The following is a 22703-nucleotide window of genomic DNA, read 5'->3' as shown; positions in this document are numbered from 1 at the left end:
ATCTTACAGACAGGACTTGTCTGATCTCATCTTAATCCACCATGAGTAGAGCACTTTGCAGCATTTAGCAAGTTACAGTAGAAGGACAAACTTCCTTTAACAGGCAGAAACCTCCAGCCGGACCAGACTCATGTTAGTCACACATCTGCTGAGACCATGTTGAAGAGAGGGATAGAGGGAGATGAAGACAGAGAGATGATAGTGGTGAGACGGATAGCGGTAGTTGTGGCCACTGGCTCGTCAGTTGCAGTTGGAGTCTGGACTGTCCACAGCAGCAGGCCGTCTACAGCAGTGACTCAGAGGAACCTACGAGACAAGGGACACCACAAAGGGGTCAGGGTCAGGGATGGTTGAGTATTTATAATCAGGACGTCCCTATTTTCCAGTAAGCAGAGTTTGGCTAACTGAGGCTGAGCCTAAGCTCACAGCACCTGGACAAATACAGATCCCCAAGCCAACTTGAACTGCCTTGAATCACTATAAACCACAGGAGCCCCCTTTTACAAGCAACAGAGTCCTTCCCTTAAATATTAGCAAAGGGCCAAGCAATCAGTCACTATCCAAGAAGGAAACCAAAAATGTACTACCCTCCTACTTCTCTTCAGCTATTTAGAATTCTTTATATCCATCTGTACATTGTCAATCAGTGATATCAGAGTCTGTTCACATTTGCTATGATGCCCTGTCCGATTCTAAAGAACCAGCTTGATCAATCAAGACATATACTCTCTGCTTCAGGTATAATTAACAGCATCAACAACACTAAGCTGAGGCAGAGGTTCATATCCAAATGTCCCAATGATGTTTTTCTCCATATCGGCACGCAAGGAATGCTTCTTATCTAATCAGATTACTTTTGTGTAATGCTGAATCCTCCAAAATCCAATGTTCACCTTCCTGAAATTAAATGCCTGAGTCACATCACATCTCTACTGTTTGCATGTTTCTTGATGTCTCCATTATTCCAAAAACTACATGCTACAAATAAGATTTAGGACACTCAACCAAACTGTCTGCAACGTTTTAAAATATGCTGAAAGGCTTTAAATGCAAAAGATATTGGTGTACATAAAATCAGATCAGGTTATATGAAAATATCGAGCGGTTAGGAGGAGACCAAATGGCTCAGACTTTAGGAACGAACAGAAAGAGTTACATCAGTATAGTTAGAGTAAAGCCTTACAACTGGTTTCAGACTGACATGCACAGGTCATCATGTAGCACCAAATCTACTGTGCCAGATGCTACAAACGTTTTCCCTGTATGAGCTCATCCTTCATTATAACATGGAACCAGCATTTTATGTCAATGTTTAAACCAACATAACATCCACTAAGGGCATTACCTGAGTTTAATAAATCAGGCAAGTCAAAATAACTGTGATTATGAAACTTAAACAGTATTTTGTAAAGGTTCCCAGAGCAGCTGAACAAAGCCCTGTGCTGCTAGAGCCTCCAGAAAGCCCCCCTATGCACATCTCAAGGACTATGTTCCTCTCCTCCTCTCCTGCCTGAGCCCTGGTAGTGCTACTCCACATGTGAAATCAATACTGCTTCATTTATAGCCAATTCTCAATTGTACCATCAAATCTTGAACACGTTGCCAAGAGTATTACCTTTTTCAATTCTCTCTGCTTGAAGTTCAAACTCACTCACTGGAAGGAAGCTCAAAACGACTTCAAAGATAGGAGAAAGAAAGGAACATGACTGCACATTTAAAAGGTGTCAAAATATGTTCTTTCAAATTGCATCAGTGCATAGTAATTTAGTAATTTAATGCTTGTCATAAAAGGAATCTTTAGCAGCATTTTAATTTCATGCCCAAATGGCAAGGACGTGTGATAAGAGCCACCAGAGAGCTTTAAGTTGAATGTGCAAGGACCTCCACAAGCTCTAGGCACTCTCATAGGTGTTTAATAATAAAGCCTCAGTTCATCCAGCCCAGCACTTTGACTTGGATTATGTGCTCCCCAGACCAGCCCTGGGGCCCTTTTAGTTTTATAAAACATAATCCTGGAACACCGTTATACCATCCATCACTCTGACGCAAACTGCAAATGCAGAGACATTTTTATGTCATAGTGACATCTAAAATTCAAGGCTGACCCACTGCTCCACTCTGAAAGGTTTCTGCACCCATCTCATTCAGGACACCGTTCATTTTAAACGCAGCAGCAATTGGAGATGTGAAGCAAGGGATGCCAGAGCCAGGGTTTCAGCCCTGAGAGGTGAGAAAAATGTGATTTGTGAGCAGTGTTAACACTGCATCACACCTCCCTCTGCAAGCCCCTTTACGTCCAATTACAGCATTCAAAGATTACAGGAGACGCTTAAGAGGGGAACGTGGCTTTCTTTCCTCTGTGGTATCACAAGGGTTTTACCAGAACCTGGGCACCAATTTAAAGTCAATGTAAAGATGAAGTAGCCTGTTTTTCTGTGCACTTCCACTCCCACCAGACGCAGTTGCACACAATATTCACATGGCCTTGCCACAAGAGGGTTTTTCTTCATCCTTTTTCAGCTTCAAACAAATACTTGAATTGTGACTTGACTTCCTCTCAGTTTTACGACAAAACACCAGTGTTGGTATAAAACAGGTCATTGGGACCTCCCTAGGACCAGTTTGGTGAAGCTATGCAACCTGCCAACATCCACAGCTGCCCGAGAGCCCCCCTTGACCAATAACTCCATTCTCACCAATACGTCGTAAACGGCTTAAAACCCTATTAAAAGCGTTAATACATTTTAGAAACTCTAAGTAGACATTTATAACTCAAAATTTCCTGAGACTGTATGACTGTGTTGACTGAATGACTGTATGGATGCAGAAGCTTACAATATATTCCTGGTGGTGGTCCAGCTTTTCCCTGGCCACAGGATTTGAACATGTATCCTGTGATTGCATCTGTAACAGATTGTGGTTTACAGGGCTGGAGGAGAAGTGTTTACGAGGGACTGATGGGAGAGCAAAAACAACTCCCCAGAGACTGCACCTGTGTACCTTAGCATTAATATAGTGTGTGAGTTTGTGCATGCTACAAATGCCTTAAAGTTTGTATGCATGCATGTGTGGCCAGAAAAAAATATGCAAACATAGCAGAGATCCAACAGAAACATGATTTGATTTTGTTTGTTTGTTTTGTTTTGAAAAGCTTGAGGAAAATAAAAGGGGGAGGAGCAACAAGGTTAGATTCCAGCCCACAGTCTTTTATGATGCCACCTATAGACTGTCTAAAAAGAGGGGCAACATGACAGCTCCACAAAAGTGACGCCAAAACTTCAACTATTCTTTTAAAAGGGGATGTGACATCATGATTGACAGCTCTTAACACAACACTTTCTATAATCATGAGTGCCCGCTTGAAACACTAACTAGTTTCAAGCTATGGTTTAGTGAGGACTTTGCACCCTAACTTAAGACACAACTTACACAGAACTGGTCGAACAGCCCACTGACCTTTACGTTTGTACATTAAATCAAAGCTAGAGCCAGCTACCAACAAGCTAACCTTAGCTCAACGACAATAAACAAGGGGAAATAGCTAACCTGGCTGTTTTCAGGGTCACAAGTCTACTCTATTGCACCGCTTAGCTCACTAATTGACATATTGTGAATGTTTTTTTTCCTCTCTGTTTGTTCTTTTAAATAAAGTTTAAATAAAGTTTTAAATCAGAAAGTTAATGTATGTCTGAGTGAACCCTCAGTCTTCAGAGCTCAGTCTGCACGTTGCTTCAAATACCAGGACGTCACAAAATCATAGTCATCTGTATCGTCATGTTGCTAAAACACCAGATTGGAAGGCTTCAGCTTTAAAAAGACAGTACCCGAAATCTCACAGGTTTCACTGGCAGGCTGAGATAAATTAAGAGTTTATTCTTAATACTAAACCTCTAAACTTTAAATGAGCATTTTATGGGAGCTTTCTACACAAGTTTACTTACTTACCACTTACAATTTACGAGTGGGTAACTACTGAAGCTTTTGAGTCATAAAATAGAAAGGAGTAATTTTACCATTGCTTTCCTACAATGATTAAACACCCTTTGACTCGGCCTTCCCCTCTCTCGTCTTTTATCCACCACTGATGTCCTGGCAATGCATCCAAGAGCAACCACCACTACACATTTAACCCTACCTTACACACAGTAACAGCACCTGACGCCTGTGGAACTACGATGGCCAAACTTTGAGGCATAGTGTGTAAGATATTGTTATGTTGTCAGTATTCATACTTCATGAATATATCTCCACAATCACTGAACAAATAAGAATACTTGCCAGTATCTTGACTTTTTCTTCCTTTGAGTTGTTTCCAACTTGATCTAGCTCATCACAGCAGGTCCCGAGCAACCTTTCATATTGCTCTTGTTCACATTTGTTGATGTGTTGTCGCTGATATGTTGATGTCTAAATACTGTAGTTAGTTGTGTTTGTTATTTATTATTATGTATATGTGGATCGGTAGCAGTGGTGGGTAGTATTTTTGGAGTGTCTGTACTTAATTTGAGTATTATCTCTCGGGGAAACTTATTACTTTTACTCCACTGCATTTAAAAGACAAATACTGCATTTTTGACTCCACTACATCCATATCAATGTTCTTGTTACTCGCTACTATTGCTCTGAAGGCTGATGAATATTTGTTTATTTTCTAATATCCAATCTGAATGATAATAAACTTCCCCACAACCCACAACAATTTGCTATCCGATATGCAGCTAAACATTTGTTTTATTCCAGATGAACATTTTATGATGTTTATGAGTATGGTTACATAGGTCATCAGATAAATATACAGCATCAAGTTAAAGACAAGAATATGATAGACACGTTGTCACAGAGGCCCTTATCTTTTTGTCTGTTTTATTACATGTTGAATGCTAAAAAGAAAAGGGAGCTTTAGCAGCACCAGGAATAAGATCATGCTTCACAGCTGCATAGTTCAAGAGGTCTTGCACCTAATGAAACATCTGTTCATAGAAAATATAGAATGTTTTCTCGCTGTGTAAAGCCTGGCTGACATTTTCACTGGTCATCTGGTATTTTTGAATGTTTCTACTATTTTAATAATTATTTTGGAGATGTGAATCTGGAAATCTGTTGCCTTCTGTGGTAAATAAAATTGTCTATATCTGAATCAAACTCTGAAATAATAGAATTAGAAAAACAGAGTGTTGGGCTTCTGCAGGTATCGCTGCTAAACTCTTCTTGTAGGTCAAAGTAATAACTGAGAAGGATTATTAATGCATGAGTTTTTATTATCATCAAGTTTAATGTTTTATTATATTTACATCTATAGCTTGTGTCATGTTTAATATTAAAACATGTCCTGTCCTGTTGTATCATATATTAGTATACCTTAAATCTCTGACTAGAACTATAAATCACATTATCTTTATGACTTTTACTGAACATTATGTTTCTAGCGTCTCAGACATCTTGGATGTTTGGTACACGAGAAGGGGACTTAGAAAAGAGTGTGAAGAAACATCTGGAGCCCACACATGTGCAATAAAGCAAAAAGCGGACCAAGAAAACATAAAAATGGCTGCAAGAGAGAAAATCACATCATGGATCAGGAAAAGGCCGAGGTCATCCACTCAGAGAGCAGCAGATACCAGCGTTGGATAAAGGAAGCTATAGAGATCAGGAAGCAGGCCCAGAGGATAGTGAACCAGGATGAGGGGGCCGACATGCTGGCACACACCTGGGATGCTGTCGGACATCTCACTTTATTGTGATGTGTAATATCATACGTTGTTATTACAATCCAAATTCTCCTCAGTACCCTGCCTGCCTGCCTGCCTGACATGTCACTTATCATCTCATCATGCATTTAACCAGACTAGATTTCTGCTTGAGACATGTTTCTTCACACTCTTGTCAAGTTTAAATGTGTTTCAAAAATATGTAAAAGTATTTATTTTAGCCTCATAAAGATTAAACTACTACCAAAAGAAAACTCTTACCAATGTATGTGAAAAAGTTAAGCCAGGGCCTTTGCTTGCAGAAGGAAAAACACAGCATTATGGTTATTATTTGAAAAGGATTTAAATCAGAGCTAAGTGAGACAACAGGCAAAACAGCCATGGTGCAGTGTGTGGAGGGTAACTGGGTATAGGGCATCTTTTCGAAAAGAACACAGCCCTCACATCAGCAGAGCAGCTGAATCCAGAGAATCCCTGCCCGACTGCAAAAAAGGTCATGCCTATTGCAGCTCAGCCATGAATAGCTTCAGAACATACTTTAGGAAAATACCATTTTCATGACAAGCACATGTAATAATATAAAAATGCAGGATGCTCATAGCAAAGAGAGCATGTTTGAGACAGTTTGATAAAAGCTTGCAGGACAATACTCTCTGACCTAAGCTTTTTGTATGAAGTTCCTCCAACTCTACAGAAGCATATATACACATACATACATGCACAGTTTGTGGCTTGAGAAGGGATTTGGCTTGCTCTAATCCTCATCTTTATCTTTGTTTTTCACTTTCCACGATATCTTTACCGAACAGGCACAGCAGAACATTTTAAACAGCTTTTTTTTTATGGAGTGAGGCCTCCTTTTTACAATCCCTTGTCTTAAAATTCCAGATAGCCAACCTTTTGTGTTTATTAACAAAGCAACTTAAGGAAAAGTGCTGATGAAGGGTCTGATTGACCCTCTAGTTAATGTGGATTTTCTAATGTTTATTTGAGACTACTTAGCTATCAATTAAACCAGCTGATGATTCAACACAGATCTTATCAGACACATTTCTGATCTAATACAGACCCACCTCTCCGGTCCTTGTCTTCAGTGTGTCTTCACTCTGCATAGAATCATGCAGACAACAAGTAACTAAAGATGTCATGTTAATGACAGGGAGCTGTACAGAAGCGCCTGGCCAGCACAGACAGGGAAAGCTATTTGCTGACAAATGGGATTTGGTGCTGAGCTTGAGCAGTATTAACTGGTGGGTTTTATTGGTTGAAGGAGCACGATATCACGGCGGTTTTCCTCTCTATGCCTCTCTGGCAAAGTGGATGACGTTGCGGAGAGCAAAAGCATTTGGTCACGCAGAGGTGCCGTGCGCTGTTAAACAGATGGCAGGAGACCAGTGAAGATAGTGGCAATGGACACCAGATGGTGGAGAGGTTGTGCTGGAGATCATAGAAATACATTGTATATACCCAAAACTCTGCAAGTCCCACATTCCTACTCAAACAAATGCTGTGGGAGTTTCTCCTCATGTATAAAGTCTTGAATGAATGTAAGATATTATACTTATCCAGAAAAGATATTTTTTACTTCATTAGAGCTCAAAAACAATAAGGATTTTCTGTATTTCATAAAAGTGACATCTCCTATATACATCTTAATATCCCATCATGAATATTCATCTTCCTCCTTTTAAAACTGATAATAATTCAGCTTATGTTGCTGCAACATGGAATTATACTTCAATAGTAATTCCAGGGTTAACCAATAGGGGGCAATCTTGTACAGTAAAGTGAAAGGACTGAGCATGCTGAACAATAGTATGTAATACCATGTCGAAGAACCTGATGTTGTTCTAAAGGTCATCTTAGTCTAGTTTCTAAGTGCAGCGTGTCAGAGTTTTTTATTCATTAAACATGTATCCATTTATCTGAAATGGTAAAGTATGTGTCACTTTAAGGATATTTTCTTTTGATTATTATGATTTTTAAAATGAGTTAATCATCAGTATTCCTTGGCTAGATGCAACCTCCAGCACTGACATCATTATAACTTTGCTGGCTATAAAAAGTCTTCAGATAAATTATTAAAATTAACTTTACAACAGATTTTAAATTTTCTTATTTCATGTGGTAGAAATCTGATCATGTTTTCACAGCACATAATCATAAAAGCACACATATGACTGGGACACAGTTACTTTAATTACTTTAATTCATAAACAGTTTGTATGTGTTTTTCAATGGCATGAAAGGAGCTGAATACTGTTGAAAGATAACCTGTTGAAGTTTGTATTAGTATTAACAACAATGCTGCATGAGGAGTTATATGACACTTTCCTATTTAAAAAAAAAATGAACCAATTCATCATAATTTATTTATTTGTCATTATTTATTATTCATGATAGAAACTGCTTTCTCAAATTAATTCTAGATCAAATAAAATATTTAAATCCTGCATGCTTAAAAAAGTCCTTGCAATGTTTCGTTTCCACATCTTTCAAATGAAACACTAAAAATCAAGACACTATAATTTTATATAATGTGTGTAGCTGTGTTTCACTGTATAGGGCGTGCGAGGCTTAACCCCCTTTTCTAGAAGTGCACATTTTCTAGTAAAAGAGTGTGATGTGGGGAAAATGTGACTGTATGAGGGTCTTTTGAGTGAAAAACACCCATCCTGAGAGCTGCTGCTGGGACAGGAAGAAGAAAGTGTAGGTGGGGATGTGGGGGCTTAGAAACCACAGCAGGTAGGTAAGAGTGACAGGTTTACCTCCCCCTGTTCTTACTGTATGGACCTGACATCCTGTCTGACATCATGCACACAGACAGCGACACAGACAGACAAGCAGACCTAGTCTGGTTCCAGAACAGGCCAGCAGCTCTTGGTTCTTCATCGAGGACTCTATATGTGAGTGTTGAAGGTAATAGCGAGGTGTTACTTGATTTACTCTGTTCATAGTGTGCATGTTTCAGCTGAAATTATCTCAGTCAGTTTTAAATATATAGACACGTGTATCTAAATTTACATGTAAACTGAGGGTTTAGTCATTTTAAACAAAAATAAATATCTGATCCTCAGAATAGACCTCGTGAACAATTTATCACTGCTGTGATTTTGTCACGTTATTGAAGTTGAAGGCCTAAATGGGACCAACAGCTAACTGTTTACACTTTTAAACATTTTTAATTCACATCAAAAACCTTTTTCATATCAAAATCAATGTCAAGGAGTGTTCTACAAACATGCATTCTTTTAACATATCACATTTTCTAATGGGAACTTGATCATTCTTCTGTTTGCATTTCTTCCGGTCTTCTCCTCTATCTCTTGATGACATTGGAAGGGGAGTGTCGGCCATTATGTGCAGGCTTGGCAGCAGCGTCGCGCTGCAGCACAGATAAACCGTGGAAGGAAGGTAATCACAAAGAGAGGTGGCGGCTGCAGGGAACAGCACTACTTTTATTATTCTCTGTTAGATAAGATTAACAGTCAAATCTACCAGCATGGAGCTGAGAAAAAATATATAATTAGCCTAGGATATTTTTCAACTTTTACCAAAGCATTACCCTTCGTGTTACAGAATTTGCATGTTCTGCAGCAGCTGTAAGCTCTACAAATCAGTCTGTTTGCCTCGCTTAAAATGTTTCTCACTAAGTGAAATTTATAGGGATTTCAGCTGCATGTATAAAACTAATGTAATAGACCAGATACACAGATATTTAAAATCACACTTGCTGATTCAGAGGCCCTTTTCCACCAAACAAAAGTAAACGAATCTGCCTTCTGTGGATTTTTACAATAAATTATGTTGACACGATGGCATCACCTCCGCAACAGAAAATCTGATCGTTCAGAAACTGTTCGTTTTTTGTCACTGGATGATGCTGCAGAAGATAAACACGAAATCAGGCAGTGTGAGGGGGGGGGGGGGGGGGGGGGGGAGTCATATCTTCTTAGTAATTTACTCTGGTGTTCGTCTGCCTCATGATGGATTTGGATCTAGATTGCCTTTTGCATTTTTGGTTAGGCCTCATACTCATCTAAAGGTTTAAAGTCAGAAGCACAAGAACTGATTTTTATGAGGTTTATTTGAAGTTGTTATTTGTCTGTTTAGCTTTTTCAGATGAGTAAAATTCAATATATAAATTGTTTCAAGAGAACTAGTCATATAGTGATGTACCTAATTTAAAAACAAAGCTGCTCTTAGACAGAGTTCTGTCATTTCAAGAGAAGAGGAAACAGATTGTTGTTTTGTTAAAGCCCCAATAGACGGCGCTGCAGACCTGCAGCCTTAACGCAAACTATAGGAAGCCAAAGACAAGAACTACAGTAAATAAAAGACCTGTCAGCCCTGCTGTACTGGACAATATAAAAAATATACTTGTGTGTTAAAACTAATGAATAGTCAAATTACAAGACATTTAGACAACAATATATATTGATAACTTCACGGATACGTTTTATCAGGGCATTTCACCAAATCAAGGAAGTTCTCCCTTAATTTAAAAGCCAATTCTCTTTTTTATTTAATAAATAATCTGATTTTGTTTCTACGACTTGCACTTTGACGGGAGGTTCACCAAACAAAATATCTTCTCTTTGTAACAACCTGTTGCAGTGCAGTATGTTGTGCGTAAACACTGCGCAAGACAAAGAGCCGTACGGAAACTTTTGATTCATTCTGTAAAGTGTATATTTTTTTACATCTGCATTCTAAAAAGAGATCAGTGTAATAAATCTCACTTACTCTGTCATTCTTTATGAACTCTTCAAACAGATTAGAGTGAGGCTGAACACTGAACACTGAATCAGCTTGTTAAAGTGTACGTTATTGATCTAGGCGGATCTAAACAGCATAGTTCCTCATGTAATTGACAGTTCAAATTGGGCTGTTTTATTGCACTCTTTTATCTATTACAGCAAAGTAGGCTAACTGTTTGTTCTGTCAGGTCATACGGGTTATTTATACAAAAATACAATAACATTAAAATGAAAAAATGCATTATATTATCCTTGAAATCTGAAATGAAATATGTATTTCCTGCTGCTGTTAAAAAGTGCATAAATGAAAGTGTGTACATGTACATAAATTCTGTACCCAAGGAAACAAGTGACGCCCATTGCTTGAAGAATAGAAGTTGTGTCAGCTGTTAAGTTTGGATTTGTTCGCCGTGCCGCTGATCACAAGATGTTTTTTTTTTCACTCACAAACCTCAGAATTTTTTTTACTCTTTCCGCACAGAAATTAGAGATTGAATGTGGTGACTCTTGCATGTGCCTCCCATTTTCGCAAACGGGGTCTATGGTTTCAAAAAAAAATCTTGTAAGCTGCTCAAGTATCCAAAAGCACGTTTTCAAAAGCGTGGTGTAAAACGAGGGGAAAAACGACCAGGGTTTCCTCCTGCGCTTCCAATCATGACTCCAGAAGAATATCAGCCCTGGCTTTATCGTATATGAGAGGTGTCAGAGGAGAGCGGGTTGAGCTGAAGACGCTCTTCTACGATGGTCTGTAGCCCTAGTTGCTATCCAAACACAAATAAACAGAAGAGGAGCATTGAAGTTAATGATACAAGAGGGGGTGGAGGCGTGTCGGAGGGCGGGCTGAGAGCCTCTGAGCCCTGGAGCCCTGAAAAGTGCAGCACCGGTGCGCATTACGCACACTTCCAGCCCCAGCAACAGACGGGACTCCCACATTGCTGCTGTCTCTCCTCCGAACTTCTTCGCCTCCTTCCACAACTTCTCCCAACTTGTCACTTCTCTGCAAAGCTTCGAGAGCCTCAGAGTTGACTACATGGCCACATGAAAGTTTACTGGACTTGGAACTTGAAAGACCTTTATTTGAGCTTGTCGCCTCCAGAGTTACTGTGGATTACTGACATTCTCCAGGACATTGGGGAGCTTTTTATTGGGGTAAGATTCTGTTTGGCAGGGTTTAAGTTAGTCTTATGCAGGAGGGAAACCAGCATCTATCAGCTCACTTGTAAACTTGTAAAACTTTAGTATTTGAGGAAAAATGCGTCTTTCACTCTTAAATTGATCAGTGTTGGTAAAGTGGTAAACTTTCACGAATAAAGGGGCGATCATTGCTTTATGGTGATCGCAAGCTTGGGGTCATAGTTCACCCACTTCTGATATCTCTTCTTTGGGCCCACACCGCTTAATAACCCTGAAACATGCAGTGGCCTTCGCTTCTGTGGTGCATGTCACTGCTGACTGAATACCTGCCAAAAAAGAGACTGACAGGGATTCAAACACGACAAGGCACTACTTAGGCTGCTGTCAACGTGTAAATGAAGTCCAAAGGTTATTGAGAGAAGAACAGGTTGAATAAAGATTTACATGGACAACTGAAAGCAATGCACTGATATTTGTGCTGCACCTGTGCAGAGTTTAATATATCCTAGTCAGTCCGTCAAAGTGAAAGCGAAGTAAAGCGAGCGTAAATCTCTACGAAACAAATGTAACAGTCTGACCGAAGCAATTCATCCCACCGACTACCATGTCCGCAGCACTTTCTCCCGGAGCTCTCTCTAACTGTACAAACTGCCCAAACTCAGGGAAGTCTCAGGCTCACAGGGCTGGCATATGTCAAACTGTGATTTGGTCTAATCTAATCCGAGCTGCTCCGAGTTTAACGTTAAATTATCAATAAGAAAACTTATTTTTTCTTATTTAATTTTCCAACAAACCTGAGGGTCAGCTTGCAGCTGGCCTGCTTCCAGTCTACTTTTCACCATCTGAAGTCCTGAGCTAAATTTGTGGTTCTTCAGTGTGGGAAAGCACAACTTGCCATCCGCACAAACATTGAGCCTGTCAATCTAAATTCATGCACTGTCAGCTCTCCATATATGGCTTTTTTTTTTTTAGCTGGAACATCTTTTCGTGTAAAGTTTTTGAAAAGCCAGGTTTTTTTTTTTTGCCTCTACGGTCTCCTGTCCAGAGGAAACACAGAAATCAAATGGACCTTAAAACTTCATAGTCGACCTATTAAATTTACTGTCTACTCTGCGCAGCCATTAAATAAAAAAACAAGTTTCATGGTAAAAATCATTAAACTTCTAATAAACTTCAGACAGCAATGCTCTAACCAATGTTCTATTTACACATTTTAAATGTAGGCTACTTGCAAAATTTTAACTTCTGCAAACAAAGCGTCAGTCCAGTATTTTGAATTCCAACAAACCAAAAAAACAACTAATTATCTGAAATCATTTCAGTGCTTTAGGCGACTAAGGGTGAGGTGTCTTTGTAATTTACAGAGTTAATCGGTGGCATTAGAGTCGTTTTATTTGTGCTTATTTTAATTACAGTTTTGAGGAATATTTTAGATTTAGTTGTAAATTTGCTTTGAAAGCCTCTCAGTTTACAGCTGGCACAGATTGCTTTGATAACTAAGACAAAACGTGTTTATATCCTCTTTCTTGTGATGACACCAGGCTGTCCCTCACCAGTTTCTGTAACTCAGGAATATTTGTTCGGTCATCGCCGTCGCATGTCCAATTTGTTATAATTAAAGTGATTAATTTATACCACAATACATTTACTGATATGAGAGAGTAAAACAGATGTGTGTGTTTTTTAAGTTATCATGATTTCTAACAACAAGTTAGACTTTCTCCGCCTGTGTGACCGCGTAATAACTGGTTAAGTGGCATTTAAACACAGCATTCATGTCTTTTTTTTTCCTCCTTCAGGGTTGTCACCGTGTACACCGCGGAGGTCTGAGCCGAGATGGGTAGCAAAGCTCTGCACGCTCCGATCCCACTGCACCCGGCCCTCCAGCTTACAAACTACTCCTTCCTGCAGGCCGTTAACACTTTTCCCGCTGACCAGCTGCAGGGACTGTACGGCCTCAGCGCTGTGCAAACCATGCACATGAATCACTGGACTCTTGGTTACCCACACATCCAAGGACTAAGGTCTACAATCACAGAGATGGCAGCCGCCCAGGGGCTGGTAGACCCCAGGATTCCCTTCCCAGCGTTACCCTTCTCAGCAGCAGCACAGCTCTTTCATCAGAAACAAGTTGCGCACGGCGTCCCCTCCTTCCACAAGGACAGGCCGAGGTTTGACTTCGCCAATCTGGCTCTCGCTGCCACCCAGGAGGACCCACCGAAAGCTACGGACCTGTCAAAGTTGGCATCAGGACTAGGAGGAACCATCTCCGAGCTAAGCAAGTTGTCCCCGGACAGAAAACCCACCCGTGGCAGGCTCCCGTCCAAGACTAAAAAGGAATTTATTTGCAAGTTCTGCGGCAGGCATTTCACCAAGTCTTATAACCTCCTGATCCACGAGAGGACCCACACAGACGAGAGGCCCTATACTTGTGATATTTGTCACAAGGCTTTCAGAAGACAGGACCATCTCAGAGACCACAGGTAAACCTGATTTTTAACACGAATTAAGACAGTTTAACACCGGGTTGGGGGGCTAACTTAAGAGGGTATGTTCATTCAGGCTTTGCATTTATCCTACTCAACTTTTGGGGGCTTGCTATAACTTATTTTGCAGATGTTTCTCAATGAAGCAGCTAATTTACAAATAAACGTGGACACTCAAAACTTATACAGATTATTGATTACTGTTTGATTTGTTACAGCCATAAAAAAAATAACACGCATGAGCAATTTTTTTATGAAGTGTGATTTCTGTTTCACAGATACATCCATTCCAAGGAAAAACCATTCAAATGTCAAGAATGTGGGAAAGGATTTTGTCAGTCTCGAACTCTAGCCGTGCACAAAACCTTACATATGCAGGTAAGCAGTCAGCATGACAAACCAGTAATATTCTGTGATTATAATACACCTGTCATACACTGTCTCCTGTATGTATGAGGATATTAATATACGTCTCATAAAACGGTTGCGGGTTTGGCCACTTCATCGATTAGTTTATTAGTTTATGTGAGCGAGATATTGTAATAAAATAAAAATCATTGTGGAAATGAATCTGACATATCTCTAATCTAATATAGGACTTCATTGGTCATTTGATACAAGTGATAGACCTTCGATACAATTAAAGGGAATAATTCTTTGCTTGCTTTAAATCTAAACAGGAGTCTCCCCACAAATGCCCCACATGCGGAAGAACCTTTAATCAAAGAAGTAACCTGAAAACTCACCTTCTCACCCATACAGACATCAAGCCCTACAGCTGTGGCCGCTGCGGAAAGGTGTTTCGGCGCAACTGTGACTTGCGACGGCACAGTTTGACGCACAGCCCACACCAGGACTTCTAGGCTGGACAGACTAACAAATAGACAATGGTCAAAACGCAGGACGACAAGTCAGCGAGTTTTCTGTTTATTTTTTTTGTTCGAAAAGACAATGCAGGACACAAACCAGGACACGTTTACTGCGGCACATTCTACAGTGGGATTTGTTTGGACATCAAGAGGGACAGCAGCGGGGATAGCCACGTCCAGCTTTCACACCACCTGTAAATATCAAGACCATGTACATACTGTGTTTGTTTGTTTTATTTGAATGTTCTTTCCTGACATGAAATAATAAAAGTTGTCAAAGAACAGTGACAAATTTAAAGTATGTTAAATTGTATTTTAAAAATAAATATTTCCGTTACATGTTCACATGCTCTTTCCTTTTTTTGGACTTCAGTACTTTAAAAGACACAATAATTCTAACTTCCTTTTTAAGCCATCGAATAGAGAGTTAATTTATGTGTTTACCCAGTAAATGTGTCTTGTTGGACTTCTAATGATAAATGCTTCTGAATGTTAAAACAATAAATATAAAGCAGCAGCTGTGGGGAAATAAAATGTCCTTTCCTACATTGCGGATCAAAATGCAGAACCATCAGTGTCATTTCGAGTACTATTTCTATAAGGCTTATGTAGGAAAACAATAAAAGGTATTTATTATAGAATTAATTAATTAATTTATATACACATATGTTTATGCGTAATTGTTCACATTTCACCTGTAAAATTTGTTATGCTTCAGAATTACTGAACTCTTTATAATCTTCAGTCCACCTGGTGCCCAGAGAGACTAAATATAGCTGCAAGACACAAACGTCTTTATCCACATCACCTCTGATATCAACCTGCGCAATCAAGAGCGTACAGACAGCAACAGGTAGATCTCAGACCCATAGCCTTTAGTTTGTAGCAGGTGCATGATGTGGGCCTACTGAACGTTTAGAACACAACATGCCTGGTATCACTTTTTATTATAAGAAGCAGGCTAACGGAATAATAGTGGGTAATAGTTTAATAGGCCGACATACTTAATTCTAAAGATTTGGATTTGACCCAGCAAACCTTTGATCAGCCACTGGTTCATCGCTTGAACATTAACCAGCAGCGCATTGACCTGTGACAGGATGAACTGACCTGTGGTCTTCTTCTCTTTTTTTAATAAGTCTGTAAAGAAGACGTGAGTTTCACTTCCCCTGACTCCTCACTTATCACTCTGGCTTGCAGCGTTACTTGGCCTTCAGGCCTGTTGTTTAAATGTTTCATCATGTCTTATTGGCTGCTGATTAAAATGGACATTCAAGAAACAATGCGATTAATTTGATAACAAAAAATGAAGTTACATTTGATGGGATTATACATAAGTTTAAGATGTAGCTTTAAAAAATACAGGATTTAAAGGGTATTAATTTTCGCCGTCAGGACATAAACTGAGGCGCAACTTATTAAAGGCTAGTGCAAGCTTTTTCATCGTTTCCTTAATTCAAAGGCATCGACGCGCTACACTTACCTTAAATGGGAAAAAACAATTGAGTTTTTATTAATAGGAAAACAAAAGAACAAATTAGATTACTTCAAAGGAAAATCTGCAATCATGCAATATTGAAAGATTAATGATATAGCTTAGACTATTGAATAATAATGTTAACAATAATAATGATCATAACAGCTATAGGCCTACAATTATTATTATTATTGTTATTATTATTATTATTGGTATTATTATTATTATTATTATTATTATTGCATACAATACTTCTTATTATTATTATCGTTATTTTTTATTATTGTCTTTATTATTTTATTTGTTTTGATGATTATGAGATACTTATCTTTTTGATCGTATCTATTGAACCTCCGGATTATTTCATTTTATCTTTGTCTGAAAAGCTTCTTTAGTAAAAAAAAATAATTAAGTTTTCACTAAATAAATACGATCACCCCAACTTATTTCATTTAGTTAAACACAAAGAACAATCCTGAAGTTCAAATGTGCCCATAGTAGAGATTAAGGAAAATCAATAATATTTAGGCTTGGCTACTTAGTGCAGCAAGTTGACTCATGTATAGAGGAAGCGTTAAAAACGAAATGTTTTTATTTTAAAGGTTTGAAATCCGCTCTCTCTGAACAACATTTAAAGCAAATTCAGAGGTCTAACATTTAATGATTTGTTGAAATCTTCCGGTAACCGTGGGCAGGATTTTTTTTGGGTTAGCATGTCCTAAATGGAAACACTGTCATGGAGGGAAATCCCTCACAGATCCTGTTGATGAGCATCAAAGTATAATTGATAACAATTAAAATTTGAAGACGTTAAACGTGTGCATGAACTCTACTGATCCACTCGCAGTGTAATGAGCAGGTGCAACACAAGAAGAACATGATTGAACTGTTTTATTCCTCTTTGGCACATCTCGAAATAAATGACCTCAGCTTCATTTTTACATTGGCGCGCGCGTGCACAGGTATCAAACAGTCATAGTGTAACCTTCCCCTCTGCCCTGCTGCGTGGATTCAGTCCTCAGGAGACTATTCAGCGGACAGGAGTGAGGCTGTGCGGACTCCAGGGCCCTCGGTCCGAGTGCCACAATATGAACGCCAGTTTGGGGACAGATCATGGTGGAGCAAACTCTTCAGTGCGCAATCACTTTGATGTTTTTTTACTCTAATAAGCGGTGTAAGAGGTCTCATTCAGGGAGGGAGATCATTCACAGGCCATGGTCCCGCTTGTGTCAATGATTATTTAGAAAATAAGACTGTAACCTGTTTCCCCCTCAGATATTAAAACTGTTAGTCCTGTCCTGATATGGAGGTTTTTATGATTTCAAGGTCGTTACTTTTTACGGATACATTAACTTCTCTATTTTAATCTAGCCTACACATTTAGATTTAGTTAATAACTGACAGTCTTTACATTTCAGTGAGCCTTCACCTGCATTTATTGGCACTATGATGGAAACTCGTTCAAAATGTGTGATTATAGACTATGTTATTCTCCACATCTAATACAAAAATAATAAAACTACTGTGAATAATTTAACAAAAAGGTATGAAAGGCGTCCTAAAAACTTTTGTTATGATTTGCGCTATAAAAGCAAAACGGATCGATCAATTGATTAATTGATCATCCAATAAAACGGAGAGAAAACAACAAATAATTAAGCCTCCTTCGCCAATACATATCAGATTTTTTGGCCTTTATCTCTATTTTTGAAGGAAATCTCTGCATTTAAATGACATTTTATCAGGAAATTAAAGGAAACTTGTAACTTTAAAATATTCCAATCATTTGAAAAATGAAGTGTGACCTAACTGACACAACAGGAGCTATCTGTCTGTTCAGTGAGTTCTCTGCTCCCTCAGCAAAGGTAAGCCTCTCTGGCCATGTAAGGCTGTTGTTAAAGCTGTGGGTTGGAACGAAAAATAGAAGTTTATTTATGTTTCTCTGATCCGTTTTAACCTCAGGTGACGTCCTTGCTGGGGTAGGCCCACTTTGATCAATAATATTAATTTTAATCATATATAATAAAAAGCTTCCTGCTGCTATTCTCTCATTTTAGGCGCAATCTATGACCCTTTGAGGCATTAGCAGGAGAAGAAAGTTATAAAAGACTAGGCAGGATAAGCCTTGGCTTCAGCCTACACCTTTTTTGGTCAGCATGTGATTGGCTAAAATATATGTGGATGTGTATGCATGTTTATGTGTATGCATGAATGTGCTTGTGTATGTATGCATGTGTATGTGTACGTATGCATGTACATATCGATATATGTTTGTGTGTATATGTTCTTGGTTGATGTATCCCTCAGTGATAGTTTTGTTTTTGTTTTCATTTGTGATTTTGACATGGCTCCTATGTTGTGGAGGGAAGTGTTGGTTGTTGATGCAGACCAAAACAAATCAAAGAAAGAGACTGTGAATGAGACACATGCTATATTGTGTTCCTATACATAGCCCTCCTGGTGACTGCAGCAACATATTAATTAATCTCGTCATGTAAAGCGTGACATTTCCACTGTCATACCTTGTATTCATCCGCACTTGAACCCGATTTACAAAATTCCTACAGGACATAAAGGCAACATAACGCGTACGGAAGCCGCGTTGGTGTTTATCGATGACGTGTGTGCTGCAGCTGTGGAGAGACATGGCTAACGTCACCTGACGGGTCGAATACGTTTTATTAAACGTCGACTACAACAAACATTTACCGACTTTAACCGGGTGTCAAGTAAGCACAGGTTCATGTATTGTTACCGGAGGTTTAACGTTTGAGCCCGTGAAACCGAAGTTAGGGGGACTTCTTCTCAGCTTAGCTTAGCTTAGCTCAGCTTCTTTGCTAGCTGCTGTGTGTATAGAATGACAGAAGAGCCTTAGCTAGCTTCTCTGGCTCAATATTCTGAAGAAAATCAAATGTATTACCATATAACATGATACTGCTTTAAAGCAGACACTTATATAATGTAGTTTCATGCTATATGTGGATACGGGGTCATTAACTGCTGTTAGCATAGCTTAGTGGTCTGCCTAACCAGTGATGTCACTTATGTAGGAGGCTAATTCAGGCACTTTAGGGAGTTAAAAGTGAGACACTCTATTTGTACAAACTTTAGTAAGCTTGATCATGTTATCAATGCAAACAGGTGTGTTGTTTTGCCTAATTTCAGTGTAAGTTAGAAGAATACACTTGGTTGCAGACTGACGATGTGTGTGGGAGTTAAATGCCCTTTAAATAACTGAGCAAGGAAACTCTATTATGTAGAGGCTATTAAGACCTCTTCAAATAATTTCCAACATACTTGAAACGCAGATAAAGTGGACGAATGATTTAACATATAAAGCAGGGGCGTCAAACCCATTTCAGTTCGGGGGACACATACAACCCAAGTTGATCTGGAGTGGGCCGGACCAGTAAAATCATAACATAATAACCTATAAATAACGACAACTCTACATTTTCCCTTTGTTTTAGTGGAAAAAAGTACAAGTACATTCTGAAAATGTTCACATTTAATGAACTATCTTTCTACAAAAAAAAATGTGTCTCCTTTCGAAGATTGTGGATCCATCGTTCCTACTGTGACAAGTTTACATATACCTAAACTTTAGTGCTAATTAGATCATCTTATAGTGCTCTAAAAAGTCTTTATGAATCTGAACCGGATTACGTAAACTGCAAGTCATCTATTTTCTCACTTTGAGAAAAAAAGTCCCGGAGCGCCGCTCAGGTGCGCTCCGTCAGCACTATGATGTCATGCGACCCCCAGAGGACAAATTTGAAGTAGTAGTTACTTTTATTAAAAAAAAATTGCAGTAAATGTCTTCTCTGTAATTTTTCACTTTGCAAAGTCGTTCCGCGGGTCGGATTGGAACCTCTGACGGACTGGTTTTGGCCCGCGGGCCGTTTGTTTGACACCCCTAATATAGAGTATGGCAAAAGAGGAAGACTAATCAAGTGGCTCGTGAGCTGCTTTTTGATGTCCCTAGTGTTCCCAGATCAGAAATCCAGTAGGAGAGAGTTTCAAAGTTGGATGCGACATAGTTCAAAACACAGTCTCTCTTTACTTTGTTGAAGCGAGTAAGAACCAACAAGTAATTTATGGTATGTTCAGAAAGAAGCATAACATCACCATGTTTTGTACATTTTTTTGATACAGACAGGGGCAAAGATGTTGGAGTCCTACGTCACACCGCTCCTGATGAGCTATGTGAACAAATATATCAAGAATCTGAAGCCATCCGACCTGCAGCTGTCCCTCTGGGGAGGGGACGTGGTGCTCAGCAAGCTGGACCTGAAACTGGATGTCCTCGAACAGGTATTTAATGCCGTGCTTTGGTAAAGAGCAAGACTTACAATGCATTTTCACATTCAACAGCACATAGTGTGTGTGGAGTCTCTTCATTAGTGCTACGCAATTTGGTATCTTTTTTATCAACTGTCTTTAATTTTGAGTTTATGTTTACTTATAATATTCACCACAAAATATTAAAGTTGTCTCACAAATTTTAGACATAATTTTTTAATTTATTAAATTATTTCCTCATGTTTTTGTTTCTATGAACACAAATATCCTACTTTTAATGGCTAGGCATTTTTAAAATGATACATTTATTAATCAAACTAAGACTAATATTACCTGGGTAGCAGTTTGAGTCTGACAGGTTTATGGCTGCAATGTTTGAACAACATCTTAGTGTGTTAAGAAACATTGAAGCAGGTTCTTTTGCAGAAATACTGTGGCTCAGTAAAAGCTTTTCCTATCCTCACAATAGCTCAAGATGCAGAACAGTGATTCAGCTGCCTCTGAGAACATCTAACTTATAATGTTAAAAGAACAACTAATATTTAATCTGAAGTGTCTTTTACTAACCTCTTGTTGTCTTGTACAAATTTCACAGATGGCGCTTCAGCATTCATTGCCGTCAGCACTCATAATATTTTCTGCATAGTATATGTAACACTTGTTTCATTGTTCCTAATCGTTGTTTTTATGCTCTCATTAAACAGGAGCTGATGTTGCCCTTTACATTCATGAGTGGCCATATCCACGAGCTACGTATCCATGTACCCTGGACCAAGCTGGGCTCGGAGCCTGTCGTCATCACCATCAACACAATGGAGTGCATTCTGAGACTGAAGGATTCAGCCCAGGTTTGTCACTTAACTAATTTGAGACTTGTGTTATCCTTGATTCTGCCACAGAGCAGAAACAGAGCTTTCCAGATCTTGATTGTTTTGGGGGGTTAAATTCCTCCCAATACCAAAGGTCAGCTCGCTCTTTCCCTTTTCTCTCTGTTTTTCCTTTGGCTTCATTTTGAAATAACAAAACAAATGGAGGTCTTTAAAACATCTTGAGCTTGACCGATGTAATCTTCGTTTTGTTGTAGAGTTGTTGTGAGATGTAACATTTCACTTTCAGTATATGCTTGTCCCTTAAATGTTTGAGATACATTTAAAGTAATACTGTTTTGTATTTGCATCATTAGCATACAAATAATTAATTCCATTGTGGAGTTTTACGTCTTTCTGCTCGCGGCGCTCCTTACTTCAACTTTGTTTGATGCAGAGGCAAGGTTGTGCTCATTTGGCCCAATTCAACCCTGGCCACTTACCCTGATTCAAAAGTTTCCATCTGTAATGATCTGGCTCTATGACAGCCAGTTACCCCCCACGCAAACAACACAGCAAGACTCTTGGTTAAGTGAGTTGGAAGAGTTTGTTATGGACTATTTTACAACAGCCAACTGGCTAACAACAGAACTGAACCGTATCATTTCCATTTTGCTGGAGGGGAGTGAGGCGCTTCATAGGCAGGGTTTAAACCTGTTATTTAGACATAGAAGAGTACTGGTTGATGTGTCTTTTGTTATTGTTGGTTAATTATTTTGTTGAGCAATATAAACAAGGGCAAAGCAAACAATGCCAAAAAAAGAAAACAAATCGTTGCCTCATTTAAGAGAAACTATCAATTTGTGTCTGTGGATTGGGATTTCAATTTACATGTTTGATACCTTCTTGGTCCAAACTATATAAATATAACCTGTAAGGGTATTCTTGAAAATTGTTATAATAAAAATGAAATAATAATGATGAAAATAATGGAAAAAATAATAACTATCATATTATTATTAGTAATAGTATAAAATAATAATACAAATAATTAAATGGATAATAGTTACAATAATAATAATAAACATAGAATAATACCAACTATTATTTATATTTTTACCTAATTATCCTTATTCTTATTCTTATTCTTATTCTTATTAA

At 38.7% G+C, this 22703-nt stretch overlaps 2 protein-coding genes across 7 annotated transcripts in view; both read left to right on the top strand.

Moving 5' to 3' along the window:
• Positions 1 to 8541: 8541 nt before the first annotated feature.
• osr2 (odd-skipped related transciption factor 2) lies at positions 8542 to 15302 on the top strand. Of its 6 annotated transcripts, none has more exons than XM_034698813.1 (5): positions 8564 to 8627; positions 9051 to 9122; positions 13402 to 14085; positions 14367 to 14466; positions 14769 to 15302. In XM_034698813.1, the coding sequence occupies exons 3-5, from the start codon at positions 13439 to 13441 to the stop codon at positions 14949 to 14951; spliced, it is 930 nt and encodes a 309-aa protein (XP_034554704.1). In that variant the 5' UTR covers positions 8564 to 8627; positions 9051 to 9122; positions 13402 to 13438; the 3' UTR covers positions 14952 to 15302. The 6 variants fall into 6 exon arrangements, with proteins under 6 accessions (XP_034554706.1, XP_034554705.1, XP_034554704.1 ...); XM_034698812.1 differs by having other exon boundaries at positions 8578 to 8614; XM_034698815.1 differs by lacking the exon at positions 9051 to 9122 and having other exon boundaries at positions 8542 to 8614.
• A 3734-nt stretch (positions 15303 to 19036) lies between these two features.
• The window catches only part of LOC117822768 (vacuolar protein sorting-associated protein 13B-like), a 288297-nt gene continuing 284630 nt past the window's right edge, over positions 19037 to 22703 (top strand). The window contains 3 exon segments of the mRNA XM_034697674.1: positions 19037 to 19163; positions 20590 to 20748; positions 21441 to 21584. Of these exon segments, the coding sequence (XP_034553565.1) occupies positions 20602 to 20748; positions 21441 to 21584 (291 nt within the window). The 5' untranslated portion in view covers positions 19037 to 19163; positions 20590 to 20601.

Source organism: Notolabrus celidotus, chromosome 12, assembly GCF_009762535.1.
Source record: "Notolabrus celidotus isolate fNotCel1 chromosome 12, fNotCel1.pri, whole genome shotgun sequence".
NCBI lineage: Eukaryota > Metazoa > Chordata > Actinopteri > Labriformes > Labridae > Notolabrus > Notolabrus celidotus.
Note: the sequence above shows the minus strand (reverse complement) of the source record. Positions and strands in the feature narration are given on the sequence as shown.

Excerpts from the sequence above, each read along its gene's own strand:
- osr2 (XM_034698815.1), top strand. The coding sequence starts at position 13,439 with ATGGGTAGCAAAGCTCTGCACGCTCCGATCCCACTGCACCCGGCCCTC. Across the intron at positions 14,086-14,366 it reads GACCATCTCAGAGACCACAG|ATACATCCATTCCAAGGAAA; the intron begins GTAAACCTGATT and ends TCTGTTTCACAG. Across the intron at positions 14,467-14,768 it reads ACAAAACCTTACATATGCAG|GAGTCTCCCCACAAATGCCC; the intron begins GTAAGCAGTCAG and ends AAATCTAAACAG.